General features: G+C 40.8%; 1 protein-coding gene across 4 annotated transcripts in view; it reads right to left on the reverse strand.

Annotated features, from left to right (window-relative positions):
* The window catches only part of orc5 (origin recognition complex, subunit 5), a 113,447-nt gene that overhangs the window by 48,846 nt on the left and 45,524 nt on the right, over positions 1-19,077 (reverse strand). For all 4 annotated transcript variants that reach the window (XM_041202331.1, XM_041202332.1, XM_041202330.1 and 1 more), the window contains exons 10-11: positions 11,286-11,338; positions 6,152-6,264 (exon numbers count right to left, since the gene is read on the reverse strand). In XM_041202331.1, the coding sequence (XP_041058265.1) occupies positions 6,152-6,264; positions 11,286-11,338 (166 nt within the window). The remainder of the gene's footprint in view (positions 1-6,151; positions 6,265-11,285; positions 11,339-19,077) is intronic.

The raw sequence follows: 19,077 nt of genomic DNA on the forward strand, positions 1-19,077 counted from the left end.
TTATAAATCTATTTTGCACATGGACCCAAGTTTGTGATTATAACTGCACTGGAGTAAATCCAAAATAGTTCCTTAATTCAACAGCTACCCTCAGGATAAAGAAAATTTCCCATTAAATCGAAATATTTCATTACTAAGTACTAGTTGCTCACCCATACAAATTCTCTCCAGTAAACTAAAAGGTCAACCATACAGACTACATGATCCTTCACAAACAAAAACATACTACTTTGATCTGAAGCACCAATAAAATACGATGTGTAAGCCAAAATACTAAGGTGCCAGGCTTGGCTCAGTGATACGATTTTCACCTTTAAGTCAGAGGTGGTGGGTTCAAATCCCACTCCATATCACAAACACAATCAAAGCTGATGAGAGAGAGATTTTAAAATCAAGGCTTCATCTGCCCTCTCAAAGACATAAATGATTTTACAGCACTTATCAAATAAGCAGGCAAGCTTTCCTAGTTTCTTGGCCAATACTGAACTCTTAACCAACATCACTTCTTTCAGACAACAGATTGTATGGTGTCAAGAGATATAATAATTCTCATAATGTTAACGGAATTTATTGTAAAATACAGTAATAGTGTGTCTGTGCATGCGTGTGTCTGTCTGTGTCTGTGCATCTGCATGCATGGGGGTGGGGGCATCGGGGAGTCCCGTGAGGTCAGCCTGGGCCTTTACAATAGTTACCCAGAAGTTAGACGAGGTTTTAATTCTTCTGACATTTTCTGGGTAACTATTGGTACAACCCCGGCTGAACCATCTGAAGTTTGTAATTTAAATCGCATTTTTGGATGGTTCTCAGTGCAGTGCAATTGTCCAGAGAAAGTTAGCACTTCTGGGCAATTGCCGTGCAAACCCTTGCCTGGGAACTTGCCAGAGGGATTCCCAGTGCAACTTTGGGGTAACCCCCCCCCTTCAAATCTGACCCTGGGGAGCACGTAAGTTAAGGGCTATAGTGAAATGGGTATTTGTATTTAAAGAGGAAGATATGTATAAAAAAAAGGCTGTTTTGTAAGGGAAGGCATTTTTAAGATCCTACAAGTGTGTGAAAAGCCTTCAGCATCTATGCCTCAAGCTGCTGTCTTCAAAGGACTGAAGTTAAGAAAACTCACTTGGAAGTCAACTTGTTCAGCGTATCATGTTTCTCTGCCTGGGTCTTAAAATCTGTGTCTTACTGTTGCCTTAACAAAAGTGTAACTGGGAGTTAGATTGAATAGGGGATTTAGAAGTTATCATGGTAGTAATTTGTAGATCTATGTATGTATGTAAAATCATTTCTCTTATTAAAAAAGGTTTAATCTAGTTTTATACAAACCTATAAGACTGGGCGGCCTTATTCAAATTCAAAGCACGCTTCTTGAATTTTATACAAATTGAAAATTGCTTGTGACAATTGTTTCAAGTTTCCTTCTGGGATTTGAACAGCTCAGCATTTACCGTCGGTTATGCCATAACCATGGCAATTAATCTCTATGTTTGCAGGACTTTGCTGTGTGCAAGTTGGTTGCTACAGTTACCCACATTTCAAGATTGCCTGTACTTCAGAAGTAATTAAGTTACAATAAAACATTCTCTTGCATTAGATTTTTTTTGTTTTGCTAACACATTTGCTAAAGTCTACTTTAGCAAGTCAAACATTCCTTATTATTCTGTATCATTAAAATTGCTTTCAGGATATCACACCCAAAGGAAGTAAAAAGGTATTTAAAAAGCAAGCTTATTTACCCGACGGGACATTTTATTCCAACATTATTTTAATTTGAGTAAGATGCTAATACAAATTATATCTTTTACAACATGCAAACAGGAGACTACTTTTATATTTACATTCACTCCCTTTTAACAAACTTTTCAATTTTAAGATTCCCAATCATATTTTCGAATCTCCATGGCCTTGTCCTGCCCATCTCTAACCGCCTCCCGACCTACAACACTTCAAGATACCTGGCTTCTTGAGCATCCATGATTTTAAACAATTCAGCATTGGCAGTCATTCTTCTGGTTGTCAATGCCCTAAAACTCAGGAATTCCCTTCCTAAATCTCTCTGCATCTTTTCCCTTCTGTCATCATTTTGAGATGCTCCTTAAAACCTACCTCTTTGAGAAGGTTTCTGGTCATCTGCTCTAATCTCATGTGGTTCAGTGTCAAATTGTGTTTTATAACAATCCTGTGAAATGCCTTAGGACATTTTACTACGATGCTATGCAAATAGAAGTTGTTATTGTTAGGCACCATTATGACCAACCCTGCACTCACCAGCTGGAACACTCCTTACATACTCCCACAAAGAAGAATCTAGCATTGCTTGACAAAATCAATCTGAACTCCTCCAAGCCAGCATAATTCATCTAAGTGGATGCCCACTCACCACTCCACAGCGACTCGATCAGCAGCCCGGGACAGGGGCTCGGCTCCCTGCTAACCATTAGGGAGGGATCCAGGTTATAGGCTCAGGTGCAGTCTTGAACTGAGAGGTGGCAGTGGGGTTGGGTGGGGTGGGGTGCCAAGAGCTGAGTTTCAGGAGTGCTGTGGGCGAGACAGAAGCTGTGCTACTCAGTACTAAATCACACAAACAAGCCCCATCTAATTTGAATTTATACAGTATTTCTGATATATTCTGTGATTCATCTTATTTTACAAGTTATTCCAGCTAGGAATGCACACTGCTGCACATGTATAGTACAGTATTTCAACTAATACATTGGTTTTTCCCTAACTCCAGCTTTAATATTGATTCCTATGGGAACCAATGATTCACTTAAGGTCACAATTTTCAGGAACGCGACCACAACTTTAAGTACTTACTGTATGCAATATGACTTGTTTAAATGAACACTTCTGAAATTACTTTGGTGTCATCAAAGGAGATCCCAGCAGTTACTCCTGATGTTTTGTTACCATATTATAGCAAAAAAAGATTTAACTTTTCTAACTTCTGGAACAGTCAAATATGCAATAAATAGGGCCATCATATATGGTATTACTGTAACAAAGTTGGTGGGTCACAATAGTAAAGAGGAAAGCTTCCAATCGACAGCAAACTCTTTAATCGCAAATGCCAAATCTGACATATTTCAGAATGTACAATCTACAGAAACATAGAAAATAGGAACAGGAGTAGGTCATTTGGCCTTTCGAGCCTGCTCCGCCATTCAATATGATCATGGCTGATCCTCTATCTCAACGCCGTACTCCTGCTCTCTCCCCATACCCCTTGATGCCTTTAGAGTCCAGAAATCTATTTATTTCCTTCTTAAATATATTCAATGACTTGGCCTCAACAACCTTCTCGTGATAAACAATTCCACAGGTTCACCACCTTCAGTGAAGAAGTTGCTACTCACCTTAGTCCTAAATGGCCTTCCCCATATCCTGAGACTGTGACACCTTGTTCTAGACCCCCAGCCAGAGGAAACATCATCCCTGCATCCAGTCTGTCCATCCCTGTTAGAATTTTATACGTTTCAATGTGACCCCATTTCATTCCTCTAGACTCCAATAAATTTAGGCCTAGTCAGCCCAATCTCTCCTCATGCAACAATCCTGCTATCCCAGGAATCAATCTGGTGAACCTTCGCTGCACTCCCTCAATGGCAACTATATCCCTTCTTAGGCAAGGAGACCAAAACCGCACATAATACTCCAGGTGTGGTCTCACTGCTTCCTTTCAGTGATTGGTGTACCACGTTCATTTGTACATCAACATTTCAATCTATCACCATTACTCTGGCATTCTGTTTCTCCTACCAAAGTGGATAACTTCACACTTATCCATGTTATACTGCATCTGCCATGTATTTGCCCACTCACTCAACCTGTCTAAATTGCCTTGAAGCCTCTCAACATCCTCCTCACCACTCACAATCCCACCAAGTTTCATGTCATCAGCAAACTTGGAAATATTACATTTGGTTCCCTCATCCAAATCATTTATATATATTGTGAATAGCTAGGGCCCAAGCACTGATGCCTGCAGTACCCCACTAGTCACCGCCTGCCACTCTGAAAAAGACCCACTTATTCCTGCTCTCTGTTTCCTGTCTGCCAACCAATTCTTAATCCATGCCAATATATTACCATCAATCCCATGTGCTTTAATTTTACACACTAACCTCTTATGTAGGATTTTATCAAAAGCTTTCTGAAAATCTAAATGCACCACATTCACTGGTTCTACCTTAGCGATTCTATGAGTTACATCCTCAAAAACTCCAGTAGGTTTGTTAAACATGATTTCCCATGTTGACTTTGTCTAATCCTGTTGATATTTTCTAAGTATCCTATTATCACATCTTTTATTGTGGACTCTAGCATTTTCCCTACTACTGATGTTAGGCTAACTGGACTGTAATTCGCTTTTTCTCCCTCCCTCCTTTTTTAAATAGTGGGGTTACATTTGCCACCCTCCAATCTGCTGGGACTGTTCCAGAATCTACAGAATTTTTAAAGATGACAATGAACGCATCCACTATTTCCATGGCCACCTCCTTTAGTACCTGGAGATGTAGATTATCATTGGGGGTTTATTGGCTTTCAGTCCCATTATTTTCTCCAGCACTATTGTTTTAGTAATTCTAATTTCCTTCAATTCCTCCTTATCATTAGGCCCTATTGTTTTAGTAATACTAATTTCCTTCAATTCCTCCTTCTCACTAGACCCCTGGTTCCCAGCATTTCTGGGGAGTTATTTGTATCTTCCTCCATGAAGGCAGAACTAAAGTAGTTGTTTAATTGCTCTGCCATTTCCTTGTTCTCTATTATAAATTCTCCTGTTTCAGATTGTAAGGGGCCTACATTTGTCTTCACCAATCTTTTTCTTTTTACATACGTATAGAAGTTTTTACTGTTTGCTTTTATGTTCCTTGCAAGTTTACTCCCAAAATCTATTTTTCCCCCCTTAATCAATCTCTTGGTCCTCCTTTGCTGAAATCTAAACTGCTCTCAATCCTCAGGCTTGCTAATTTTTCTCACAACTTTATATGACTCCTCTTTGAATCTAATACTATCCTTAATTTCTTTTTGTTAGCCATGGTTGGGCAGCTTTCCGTTGTGTTTTTGTGTCAGAAAGGAACGTATAATTGTTGCAATGTATACATTCATTCCTTAAATATTAGCCATTGTCTATCCACCATCATGCCTTTTAATGAAGTTCCCCAATCTATTGTAACCAATTCACGCCTCATACCTTTGTAGTTTCCTTTGTTTAGATCTAGGATCCTAATTTCAGGTTGGGCTACTTCACTTTCCATCCTAATGAAGAATTCTATCATATTATGGTTAGTTCCCTAAAGGACCCCACACAAGATTATTAATTAACCTTCTCATTGTACAATACCAAATCTAGTATGGCCTGTTCCCTAGTTGGTTCCTCAACATACCGGTCTAAAAAAAAAATCTCATACACACTCCAGGAATGTATACACCACAATATTATTATTGCTAATTTGATTTGCCCAGTCGATATGTAGATTCAAGTCACCCATGATTACTGTAGCACCCTTGTTACATGCATCTCTAATTTTCTGTTTAATGTGTTCCCCGACCTTACCACTACTGTTTGGAGGCCTATAGACAACTCCCATTAATGTTTTCCATCCCTTGTTTTTCCTTAGCTCCACCCAGATGTATTCCACATCTAGATTTTCTGAGTCAATATCCTCTCTCACTATCGTACTGATTTCATCCTTGGCAAACAACACCAAGCTACCTCCTCTTCCTTTCTGCCTGTCCATCCTGAATATCGAGTACCCTTGGATATTCGGTTCCTAGCATTAGTCACCATGCAGCCATGTCTCCGTAATTGCATCATATCGTATCCGTTTACATTTATTTGTGCAGTTAATTTGTCTACCTTATTGCGAATGCTCCGTTAATTCAGATACAGATGCATAAGTTTCTTTAAGCATTGTATTTCTGTTTCATTGCTACTACATTGCCCCCTTGATCACAGTTAACCACACAATCACAGCATGCACATTTTACCATCCAAAGCTTGAAACATAACATTGCATTCTCCAAAGGATTCTGATGAAAGTTCACAGGCATGAAACAGATGCTGCCGAACCTGCTCACTGTTTCCTTCTTATTCAATTTTTTATGCATCAATTAATGGTCAAGATTAAAATAAACTGAATTACTGTACCTTCAAGAAAAACCTTTTGTCTGTTCTCGCAGGATTGTAGGAGGAGAGGTAAGCAGCAATCAGCAGGAATTTGGAGTAATATGGAAGTTCAACATGTGCGTGAGCAGAAAGTCCTGAACATTCAAACAAAAAAAAAGTCTGCAAAGTTATTAGAAATACAGACCTTGGGCTAAAATAAATCTGTGGGTAGAGGTATACTTTGCTGAAGTATAATGATTGTAGTAGTAAATTTCAAGGTGAAGTGCTTGACATAAACGTAAATTTATTTGGGGGTTCCTTTTTTTACAATAAAATTTCACTCTCTTTTGGACATTTCATTCCAGGTGATATTTCCCATTAAGACAGTAGATAACATCATTATAGAATTTTAAACATCATTACAGAATTTTAACGGCACAGAAAGAAGCCATCCGGCCCATCGTGTCTGCATCAGCCCTCCAAATCAGCATTATGACCGAGTGCCATTGCCCTGTAACCCAGCACATTGTTTCTATTCAAATAATCATCTAATGCCCTCTTGAATGCCTCGATTGAACTTGCCTTCACCACACTTCCAGGCAGTGCATTCCAGACCTGAACCACTTGTTGTGTGAAAAAATTTTTTCTCACGTCATTTGTTTCTTTTGCAAATCTCTTCAAATCTGTGCCCTCTTGTTCTTGATTCTTTCAGAAATGGGAACAGCTTCTCCTTATCTACTCTGTCCAGCCCCCTCTATCAAATCTTCTCTTAGCCGCCTTCTCTCCATCAGAACAGTCCCAACCTCTCCAATTTATCTTCGTAGCTGAAATTTCTTATCTCTGGAACCATTCTTGTAAACCTCTTCTGCACTCCCTCCAATGTATTTACATCCTTCCTATAATGTGGCAGCCATAACTGTACACAATACTCCAGCTGTGGTCTATCAGCATAGCCTCCTTGCTCTTGTACTCTGTGCCCATATTAATAAAGCCCAGGATACTATATGCTTTATTAACTGCTTTCTCCACCTGTCCTGCCACTATCAATTAGCTATGTACATATAAACCCAGGTCTTTCTGCTCCTGCACCCACTTCAAAATTTTACCTCTTATTTTATATTTTCTGTCCATGTTCTTCCTACCAAAATGTATCACCTCACACTTCACCAAAGTGAACTTCATCTGCCACCTATCTGCCCACTCCACCAACTTGTCTATGTCCTTTTGAAGTTCTACACCGTCGTCCTCGCAGTTTACAACACTTCCAAGCTTCGTATCATCAGCAAACTTTGAGATTGTTCCCTGAATGCCAAGATCTATATCATTAATATATATCAGGAAAAGCAAGGGTCTCAATGGGGGAACTCCACTACAAACCTTCGTCCAGCCCATTGACAAAAACAAAAAGCTGCGGATGCTGGAAATCCAAAATAAAAACAGAATTACCTGGAAAAACTCAGCAGGTCTGGCATCATCGGCGGAGAAGAGAAGAGTTGACGTTTCGAGTCCTTATGACCCTTCAACAGAACTAGGTGAATCCAAGGAAGGGGTGAGATATAAACTGGTTTAAGGTGTGTGTGTGTGTGTGTGTGTGTGTGTGTGTGTGTGGGGGGGGGGGGGGGGGGGGGGGGGGGGGGGGGGGGGGGGTGGAGAAGTGGAGGGGGGGTGGTGTGGTTGTAGGGACAGGCAAGCAGTGATAGAAGCAGATCATCAAAAGATGTCACAGACAACAGAACAAAAGAACACAGGTGTTGAAGTTGGTGATATATATCTAAACGAATGTGCTAATTAAGAATGGATGGTAGGGCACTCAAGGTATAGCTCTAGTGGGGGTGGGGGGAGCATAAAAGATTTTAAAATATTTTAAATTAATGGAAATAGGTGGGAAAAAGAAAAATCTATATAATTTACTGGAAAAAAACAAAAGGAAGGGGGAAGAAACAGAAAGGGAGTGGGGATGGAGGAGGGAGTTCAGGACCTAAAGTTGTTGAATTCAATATTCAGTCCGGAAGGCTGTAAAGTGCTTAGTCGGAAGATGAGGTGTTGTTCCTCCAGTTTGCGTTGGGCTTCACTGGAACAATGCAGCAAGCCAAGGACAGACATGTGGGCAGGAGAGCAGGGTGGAGTGTTAAAATGGCAAGCGACAGGGAGGTTTGGGTCATTCTTGCGGACAGACCGCAGGTGTTCTGCAAAGCCGTCGCCCGGTTTACGTTTGGTCTCTCCAATGTAGAGGAGACCTGTCTCTACAACCACACCCCCCCGCCACTTCTCTCCCCCCACCCAACCTCCCCCCACACACACACCTTAAACCAGCTTATATTTCACCCCTTCCTTGGATTCACCTAGTTCTATTGAAAGGTCATGAGGACTCGAAACGTCAACTCTTTTATTCTCCGCCGATGCTGCCAGACCTGCTGAGTTTTTCCAGGTAATTCTGTTTTTATTTTAAATAACCATTGACCTTTACACTCTGCTTCCTATTTTTCAGCCAACTTTGCATCCACATTGCTACTGTCCCTTTTATTCCATGAGCAATAACTTTTCTCACAAGTCTGTTGTGTGGCACTGTATCAAACGCCTTTTGAAAGTCCATGTACATCACATCAACAGAATTATCCTCATCGGCTTTTTCTGTTACCTCTTCAAAAAACTCCAGCAAGTTAGTTAAACACGATTTCCCCTTTAGAAATCCATGCTGGCTCTTCCTTACCAATCCATATTTTTCCATATGGCTACTAATTCTATCCCAAATAATTGTTTCTAGAATCTTGCCCACCCCTGAAGTTAACCTGACTGGTCTGTAATTGTGGGGCTTATCCTTACAACCCTTTTTGAACAAGGGTGTGATGTTTGCAATTCTCCAGTCCTCAGGCACAACCCCCAAGTCTAAGGAAGACTGAAAAATTATGGCCAGGGCCCCTGCAATTTCTACTCGCACTTCCTTCAATATCCTTGGATACATCTCGTCCAGTCCCAGTGCCTTGTGAGTTTAAGTACCGGCAGTCTATTCAACACTTCCTCCTTGTCAATTCTGAACTCTTCTAGTGACAGTTTCGTCTCTCACCATGGCCTGGGTAGCATCTACCTCCTTGGTAAAGATGAATGCAAAATATTCATTTAATACCTCAGCCACGGCCCCTTCATCCATGTGCAAATTCCCTTTTAGGTGCCTAATCGACCCTACTCCTCCTTTTACCACCTTTTTACTATTTATGTGCCTATAGAAGGCTATGGGATTCTCCTTTATGTTGGCTGCCAATCTTTTCTCATAATCCTTCTTTGCTTATCCAATATGCTTTTTCACCTCCCCTCTGTATTCCCACCACCCCCTGTATTCCTTTTGTATTCTTCTTGGTTCTCAATTGTATTTTCTACCTGACACCTGTCATAAGCACACTTTTTCCTCTTTATCTTAATTTCTATCTAATTTTTTCATCCAGGATTACAATTTCTTTTTGATAAAACTGTAGGAAAGTGCATGACATTGTATACATATTATTGGCTGTTAAGGAAGTAACTAGCAACTGCTTCCCAGTTCCTTTTCTGATGTAACCAGAATCTGGAAATCTCATGCAAAACTATGACCCATTTGATAGAACAGTATGGCATTTCAGTAATTTGTTGCATTAATTTGAAGGCAAGTTTCAATATGGTAAAGGAGTGATGTTAATCAGTAGGCATAAATTTAAAATGAACAGAAAAGTTAAAAATTATGATTGTTTGCAGGACTTTTTTCCTCTTTGTTAATGAAAAGCACGATCGAACTGAAATAACAATTCGTCAACCCAAATGATCCATACCATATGTTTACAAGGCCCTAATTATTCAAGGCTCTAATTAGTTAACATGTCACTTCACTATGTTACAATTGCAACCAAGTTCCCATTTCCATTCCCTTGTGCCAAGAAGTATAACATCTCTATAGCTAAATTTAACTGATTGTCATACCACTTTGAGCCTAAAATATTGATTTTCATCTAAAAAGGTGTTTTCTTCATTTAAATGAAGAGTGGATCTTCTGTGGTACTGGTACATTTGAAAACACAATTTTACAATGACAGTAATTTATAATTTCTCTCTTTTCCCACTCTCCCGTTCCTTTTGTTGCTTCTTTCTTTTCCAATCTTTCACTCTCTGTATAGGCCAAAGCTTCTCATTGACCGTGATTGTATAGTCCAAAGCTTCTCATTGACCATGCTTGGATAGTCCAAAGTTTCTCATTGAACCTGTCTGTACAGCCAAAAGCTTTTCATTGAACCTGTCTAGCTCCAAGTTTCTTGCTTAAGAGACTATGCTATACAGGAAGATGGAAGGTAGCATACAGAGTGTAAGGCTCAAAAAAAAAACTGTCAAGAGATGCTGCAAAATGTGTAGCTGAGAAAGAAGGTGCCCTAAGGCCAAGCTAAAAGGGCAAGGAAGGAGTAGTGAATCTGCATCCATGATGAAACAATAATTTAAGCTCAAGGTGGAATGGGAGAAAGCAGGCATTGCATAGGTGTGGGTGAGGGAGTTAGGATGGGCCTTGGGATAACCATGAGGTGAACAGGACATGGGGAACCATGAGAGTATGAACGCTTAGTGGAATTCTGGTTTTTGTATTTGGTGGCAGCTAGTTTCAAGGCAGTTAAGGGAGCAGGAGCATATAAAAAAACACCCCACTAGGAACAGAGCAGCAAGCCAGCATTTCAAGCGTGCTTGTGAGAAGCACTCGGGCTAGATGAGCATGTATGCAGTCTAGCACATCATCAAGATGGGCAAGTAAATCAGCACACTGAAAATAATCTCAGGTGGGAAGGAATTCTCCACAGTCCAGTCTGTTCCGACTCAAGTCATTCTTGTTTCCTTGCCTCTAATAGTTCCTGCCCCAAACTGTCTGCTCTCACCACCTTCTGCTCACTCAGGACTATGTAACTTCATAATTCTTTTGTCCAGTAGAATGGCTTAAAGATTGAGTACAAAGTGGCAATGTGTATAATTATTAATTATGAGCAAAAATTGAGAGTGTAGATCATCTTTGTGTAGTATCCTACAATCCCAAAAATAGTTAGAATTATAAGTTTTAATTTAATTATATGACTTAAGGTTGCAATTCATGCTCATCTACAAAAATTCATAATCTGATCAGTAGCAAATAAAGGACAGATTCTTCTGGTCAGCTAAACCAGGGCTGGTTCACCTTTCACATGTCCACCTTCTTTATCTTCTTGCTGCAGTCTCTCCCACTGAGAGCTGAAACATATAGGATAATGTAATTAGCAAAAGAATATTTTTGTGCACAGAACTATAGAAATCAATCAAGTCAATATTTTTTCCATTCTCTTAAAGGGCATTGTATTTTAAAACAAAAGTTCCACTTCAATCTCAAAACAATGAAATAAATTCTCCAACTTTTTCAATTATGGGAATATCCCCCTTTAAATATTTTAGTCACAGAGAAAATTAACTGGAATGAATATAGATCTTTTAGATAACTTTGCAGCTTTTTTGAAAGCACCAAAATCACAAGTTCAAACAGAACAAAATCTCAAATAGGAAGTGCAAATGGCACAAGTTGCTTGGGTTTTACTAATGGAGCTTGGTGGTTAGCACTCTACATTAGGTGCTGAAGATAATCCCAAGTACATCGTTCCAATGTGTTTTCATTTGCTGGTAACAATAAATTAAAACATCTAATTGAATAGAACTTACTGTTCTGAGGAACATAACTAAGCAATTTGATATGCACAAATCTGTCTGGCTTATAGTGCTTTCTATTTTCCATCTTTTTACTGGCAAAGTCACAGAGTAGATTAGCTTTCCTTTCGTGAAGCAATCCATACAATACAAACATTTTTTTCTCACAAGAATGAAAATTGCTCAGCTCAATGGGGCATCAAAAGTCTTGGCAATTCATTTTCAGTATAGCTTTAATAAAGTGGCCTTCAAACCATAACCCCTAAGTTTCATATAGCTTAAAAATTATGGAAATTCAGCCCATGATAGAAAGGTAACTCAGTCCTCCTTAAAATTGAGCTACATTTTCCGCTTTTGCGGTTTGCAGTTTGTGGACCTGGAAGCTTGGAATTGGTCATTAAAGCCTGTTAGGAAATAAAGATAGTTTAAGTAAGTTATATTGGTATTTGTGGGTGTTAGGGATGAGTTTTAGCTTTAAAGTTTAAATTTGATTTGTATTTTTCTGTGTGTTAAGAAATGTCAGATTGAGTTTTAGTTTCTCTTTCAAAACGTGCCTGCATTTCTAATGAGTTTTATGACTCTTAAAGAGAAGTCAAGCTACAACAATAGAAAAAAATAGCCTAGCCACAGGGGCCCAGAGAGGCAGGACCCTCCCACAGGAAAACTAAAGATATATCAGTTTTAAGCAGCTTGAAGCCAGGACTGAGAAGAGTGTCCTACAGTTAGCATCACTGTGAAGCAGTCTGGGAAGGGTGTCCTGTAGTCAGCATTGCGGTGAAGCAGTCTGGGAAGAGCATCCTGCAGTCAGTTCTTGTTGAAAATAACAACAGTGACATCACAAGACAACGTAAGAAAGCGGTAGAGAGATTAGAACCAGCGCAAGTGTGGGGAAGCTTCAAAAAGTGATGTCAGCACAAAGGTGAGAGCTGATTGGTTTGCACTGTGTAAGTGTTTTTCTCCAGTTTAAAATAGATTAAGCTAAGGAAAGGTAAGGGTTCTAGTTTTTATTTAAAGTACACAAATAATTTAACTTTCTTATACTTTATTTAACTTAAAGTAAGGGTTTTATTTCCAACTAGAGGCATAGTAGGACAGCACAGTCACATGTTATGTACCGCCTGCAACATGTGGGAAGTCCTAGACGCTCCTTGCAATCTGAACGACCACATGTGCAGGAAGTGCTACCAGCTGCAGCTACTTGAGCTCCGGGATTCAGAGCTTGAGCGGCAGCAGGAGGTGCTGAGGTGCATCCGTGAGGCTGAGAGTTTTGTGGATAGCATATTTTTAGACATGGTCACCTCACAGCTTGCAGAAGTGCAGACAGAGGGGAAATAGGTGACCATCAGTCAGGTAGTCAGGAAATTCCCAGGGTGCATCTTGCTCGAGAACCATTTTTCTTGTTGGAAAACTGTGAGAGTAACGGTTCCTCTGGGGAGTGCAGCCACACTCATGGCACTGTGAGTGGCTCAGCTGCATGGGGCAGGGGGAGAAAAAAGAGGGGAAAAGCAATAGTGGTAGAAGACTCGATAGTAAGGGGAACAGACAGGCATTTCTGCAGCCTTAGATGTGACTCCAGGATGGCATGTTGCCTCCCTGGTGCCAGGGTCAAGAATATCACTGAACTGCTGCAGGGCATTCTAAAGGGGGAGGGCAAGCAGACAGAGATCGTGGTACATATGGTATTAACGACATAGGTAGAAAAAGGGAAGAGGTCTTGCAAGCAGAATTTAGGGAGCTAGGAAACAGATTAAAAAGCAGGACCTCAAAGGTAGTAATTCTGGATTACTTCCGGTGCCACGCACTAGTGAGTACAGAAATAGGAGGTTAGTCCAGATGAATGCATGGCTGGAGAGATGGTGCAGGAGGGTGGGCTTTAGATTTCTGGGACATTGGGACTTGTACAAGGTGGACAGGTTGCACCTGAACCGGAATGGGACCAACATCCTTGCAGGGAGGTTTGCTAATGCTGTTGGGAGGGTTTAAATTAACTTGGCAGGAGGATGGGATCCTGAGAGGTTCAGCAGGGAGAGATGCACAGCCAAAATTATATGAGAGCGCAAATGAGTCTGGAAGGCATAGAAATTATAGGCCAGTTAAGGCACAAGGGAGTTTGGCAAGGTTTGATGGTATTTATTTTAATGCAAGGGGTCTGATGAATAAGGTAGATGAGTTGAGGGCACAAATTAATACATGGAAGCATGATGTCATTGCTGTCACAGAGACATGGTTGAGAGAGGGATTGGCAGCACAATAATCCAGGATACAGGGTCTTTAGGCATGACAGGGAAGGAGGTAAAAGAGGAGGGGGTATCACAATATTGATCACGGAATCAATTACAGCAATAAGGAGGCATGGCATCTTAGAAGGTTCCTCAAATGAAGCCATATGGGTAGAACTAAAGAACAAAAAAAAACAATCACAATGCTGGGAGTGTACTATAGACCCCTCAAACAGAGAAAAATAGAAGAGCAGATATGAAGGCAAATTTCAGAGAAGTGTAAAAATAATAGGGTAATAATAGTGGGGGATTTCAACTTTCCCAAAATTAACTGGGTTAGTCATAGTGTGATAGGTTTAGAGGGAGCAGAATTCCTAAAATGCATCCAGAAGAGCTTTTTAAGCTAGTACATATAAGTTCCTACAAGAGACGGGGTGGTCCTGGGCTTAATTTTAGGGAATGAAGCCAGGCAAATGGTAGAGGTATCACTAGGGAACATTTTGCAGATAGTGATCATAACTCCGTTAGATTCAAGGTTGTTATGGAAAAGGACAAGAATGGAACAGAAATCAGAGTTCTAAATTGGGGGAAGGCCGATTTTAATAAGATCAGATATGATTTGGCCAGAGTGGACTGGGAGCAACTACTTTTAGCTAAATCCGCATCAGAGCAGTGGGACTCATTCAAGAAGGAAATAGGAGAGCACAGGGCCAACATATTCCTGTAAAGACAAAGGGTGGGTCCAACAAATCCAGTGAACCCTGGATGTCGAGGGATATACAGGATTGGATAAAGAGAAAAAGGGAGGCATAACCTAAAAAGGAAATTAGGAGAGCAAAAAAGGGGGCACGAGAAAACATTGGCAGGTAAAATAAAGGAAAATCCAAAGTTATTTTACGTACATTAAGAGTAAGGGGATAACTAGGGAAAGAGTAGGACTCATTAAGGAACATAGTGGTAATTTGTGTGTGGAGCCGGAAGACGTAGGTAGGGTTCTAAATAAATGCTTTGTGTTGGTGTTCACAAGTGAGAAGGATGACGTTGGTATGGAAATCAGGCGGAAGGACTGTGATATAATTAAAGAAATTAGCACAGAAAGGGAGGAGGATCTAAGTGGTCTAGCAGGCTTAAAAGTAGATAAAACTCCAGGCCCGGATTAAATGTATCCCAGGCTGTTGAGTGAGGCAAGGGAGGCCCTGGCAATAATTTTCAATACCTCTCCAGCCATAGGAGAGGTGCCAGAGGACTGGAGGACAGCCAATGTGGTCCGTTATTCAAGAAGGGAGGAAGGAATAAACCAGGGAACTACAGGTCAGTCAGTCTAATCTCAGTGGTGAGGAAACTATTGGAAGCAATTCTGAGGGACAGAATTAATCTACACTTGCAGAGGCAGGGATTAATCAAGGATAGCCAGCATGGTTTTGTTAAGGGGAGGTCATGTCTGACCAATTTGATTGAATTTTTCGAAAAGGTAACCAGGTGTGTAGATGAGGGCAACAAATTTGATGTAGTCTACTTGGACTTCAGCAAGGCTTTTGATAAGATCCCGCATGGAAGACTGATAATGAAGGTAAGAGCCCATGGGATCCAAGGTAATTTGGCAAATTGGATCCAGAATTGGCTGAGTGGCAGGAAGTAGAGGATGAAGGTCGAGGGGTGTTTTTGTGACTGGATGCCTATGTCCAGTGGGGTTCCACAGGGACCAGTGTTGGGATCCTTGCTGTCTGTGGTACGTATGAACAATTTAGACCTGAATGTAGGAGGGTTGATCAGTAAGTTTGCGGATGACACGAAAATTGGTGGGGTGGTAAATAGTGAGGAGGATAGCCTTAGATTACAGGAGGATACAGATGGGCTGATCAGTGACAAATGGAATTTAATCTGGATAAATGTGAGGTGATGCACTGGGGCAGGACAAATAAGGCACGGGAATACACGATGAATGATAGGACCCTGGGAAGTACTGAGGATCAGAGGAACCTTGGTGTGCATATCCACTGGTCCCTTAAGCTAGCGGGACAGGTCGATGAGGTGGTTAAGAAGGTATATGGGATACTTGCCTTTCTTAGCCTAGGCATAGAATACAAGAGCAGGGAGGTTATGCTGGAACTGTATAAAATGCTGGTTAGTCTACAGCTAGAGATTTGCGTGCAGTTCTGGAATCCGCATTATAGGAAGGGTGTGTTTGCACAAGAGTGTGTGCAAAGATTTACTGGGTTGTTGCCTGGGCTGGAGAGTTTTAGTTATGAGGAGGGATTGGATAGACTGGAGTTATTTTCCCTGGAGCAGAGGAGATTGAGGGGGGACATGACTGAGGTGTATAAAATCATAAGGGGCATAGATAGGGTAGACAGGAAGGAACTTTTCTCTTTGGTGGAAGGATCAATAATCAGGGGGCATAGTTTAAGGTAAGTGGCATGAGGTGTAGAGGGGATGTGAGGAAGAATTTTTTCACCCAGAGGGTGGTGGGAATCTGGAACTCACTGCCTGAAAGGGTGGTAGAGGCAGAAACCCTCATAACATTTAAGAAGTATTTGGATGTGCACTTGGGATGCCATGGCATAAAAGGCTATGGGCCTAGTGCTGGAAAATGGGATTAGAATAGTTAGGTACTTTGTTTGACTGGCACAGACTCAATGGGCTGAAGGGCCTTTTACTGTGCTGTAGACCTCTGTGACTCTATGAGGACTCCAGAGAGACAGGACACTGGGAGTCCCTCTCAGATTTCCCAAAAGAACCAAAAGGTCCCAAAGCCAAAGGAGTGAGACAGAAACAGGGGAGAGTCCAAAGAAGACCTTCTAGTCAAAGTAAGTGTAGGGACCTGGAAACAGTCCTGTTAAGTGAAGAGTAAGGGGCAGAGAGAAAGGCTCCAAGCTTCAAATTTAAAGAGACAAAAGCTGCAGAAAGCAGACTTAAAGCAAGAACAGCTTGCAAGAGGCAAGAAGGTCCAAAGAGACAGGTGAAGGTCTGTAACACTTTGCTATGGGTTTGTGAAGCAGTGGTGTACTGTTGGCACTGAGTCAGTGAGACAGAGTGCTTGGAAGATAGCTTGAATGCATGTGGTGACCCAGGGAAGAGGAACATCAGAAGGACAGTTCGAAACCCTGGAGGTGAAATCTTGTGGAAGGCACCTGAAAGAAAGCTTTGGTTTGGGAGAAGATTCCAAAGCAAGTTCTTGGAGAGTGGAGGTTGGAAACCCTTGTGTGAAAGACAGAGAGCAGTGAGACTGGTTGGTTCACAGTGAGACAAGGGTCTGAGGGAGTTGATGAGATCCATAGCATCTGATTGAGGTGGCATCTGTTACTTGGTTTCAGGGTGTGGTGTGTCTGACCATAGGGTGCCTACTAGTTTACATGGACTGTGTACCTACTGGAAACATGAGAGTATAAGATAGTTTTTGTAACTGGTGTTATCCTTACAAGTCCGTATATATCTGTATAGTTGTGGGTGAAGGAATATTGTAATATAGTTCATCTTTTCTTTATGTTTTATTCTTTTGTTAAAAGTTCATTAGCTGACTCCAGTAGCCCCTCTCCACATCACCATATAGACAAATAAAAGTTAGGATCTATCAAGCTGGGTTCCTATCTGGAATCAGGCTTGTCCAGGGGTGACTGCAGCAGGGATCATAACAGAGCCATTGCCTCATTTAATGAATAAATAGTAAATAAGAAAATGAAAATCGGTTTTATTTGCAGCCTGAGACCTATGAAAATAACAAGAATATAGATTAAACTTTAAAGCAGAGGTGGGCCATGTAAAGAGACAAGTCAAGTTCCTAGCTAAATATAGCCATCATGCTCCAGGCCCCAAACTATCCACAGGTATCCATGAGTAAAGCCATGGTGATCCCTACTACTTACTAAAATTTTGCATCAGCTTTGCTCAGTAGGTTTAACAGTTCCAAATCTGGTTCAGAAGATGTCAAATTCAAACCATATATCAAGATTGCCACCTCAATCTAAAGGTGGCCCTCCACAGAGAATGCTGCATGACCAGAGATACCATCCTTTGGGGTAAGACATTAAATCAAGGCTCCCTCTGCAAGTTCCAATGATCTAGATGGACACTAAAGATCACACAACCAATGCACAGGGAGGCCTCCCAATGTCTAAGCCAATATTTCTTCTTCAATTAATGCTATGAAGAAAGACCAATTTTTTTCCACCTGCGTTATTGCCATAATGGCATTGTGCTGTGTGCAAGATGCCACCTTATCTGTCTACTTAAGAAGTCACAGCAATTCAAAGTATTTTTTGTAATGTGAAGGGCTCGGAAACATTATTGATGGCTACATAGTGCTATTTAAATACAAAATTTTCCTTTATATCTTGCAAAACTTGTATGTTCAAAACTTTTGCTGTGCTTGATGTAAGTAAATTATTAGTCTTATTGTAAAGACATAAATTTCACAATCCAAAAATCAACCTTTTTTAAAAATTAATTTATGGGAATTTAACTAATTGCTCTCGAGGTGGTGTTGGTGAGTTTCTTGAACCACTGCAGTCTGTGTTAAGTAGGGACTTGCAGGATTTTCGCCTAGCAACAATGAAGAAATGGTGATATAATTCCAATTCAGGATGGTGTGCGACTTGGAGAGGAACTTGTATGTGTTGGTGATTCCCATGAGCCTGTTGCTGCAATTTTTTTCATGTGGCAGAGGTCGCAAATTTGGAAGGTGATATTAGAAAGGCCTTGGCAAGTTGCTGCAGTGCATCTTTTGGATGGTACATACTCTAGCTACTGTGTGTCGGTGGTGGAGAGAGTGACTGTTTAAGATGGTGGATGGAATGCCAATCATTAAATATATCTTCATACTTCCACATATGCAACTAGTTCCTCAGTCTCACCCACATCCCACCATAATCTCAGTGGAAGATAAAGATAATAGGATGTCTGTCTGCAATAAAAAAAAAACTTCTGTTCTGACAGATTATGAGAATAAATGTAAATAGTAATCCAGCAGTAGTACAAAAATGGAACAAGTATTGAATTGGGACATGTTCAGCACATCACATTTTGTAAAGAAACCAAAATAAGAGGTCAAGGGTTGCAGCGTACAATAAACTGGGGGAT

The sequence above is a fragment of the Carcharodon carcharias genome, chromosome 13, assembly GCF_017639515.1.
Source record: "Carcharodon carcharias isolate sCarCar2 chromosome 13, sCarCar2.pri, whole genome shotgun sequence".
Lineage (NCBI taxonomy): Eukaryota > Metazoa > Chordata > Chondrichthyes > Lamniformes > Lamnidae > Carcharodon > Carcharodon carcharias.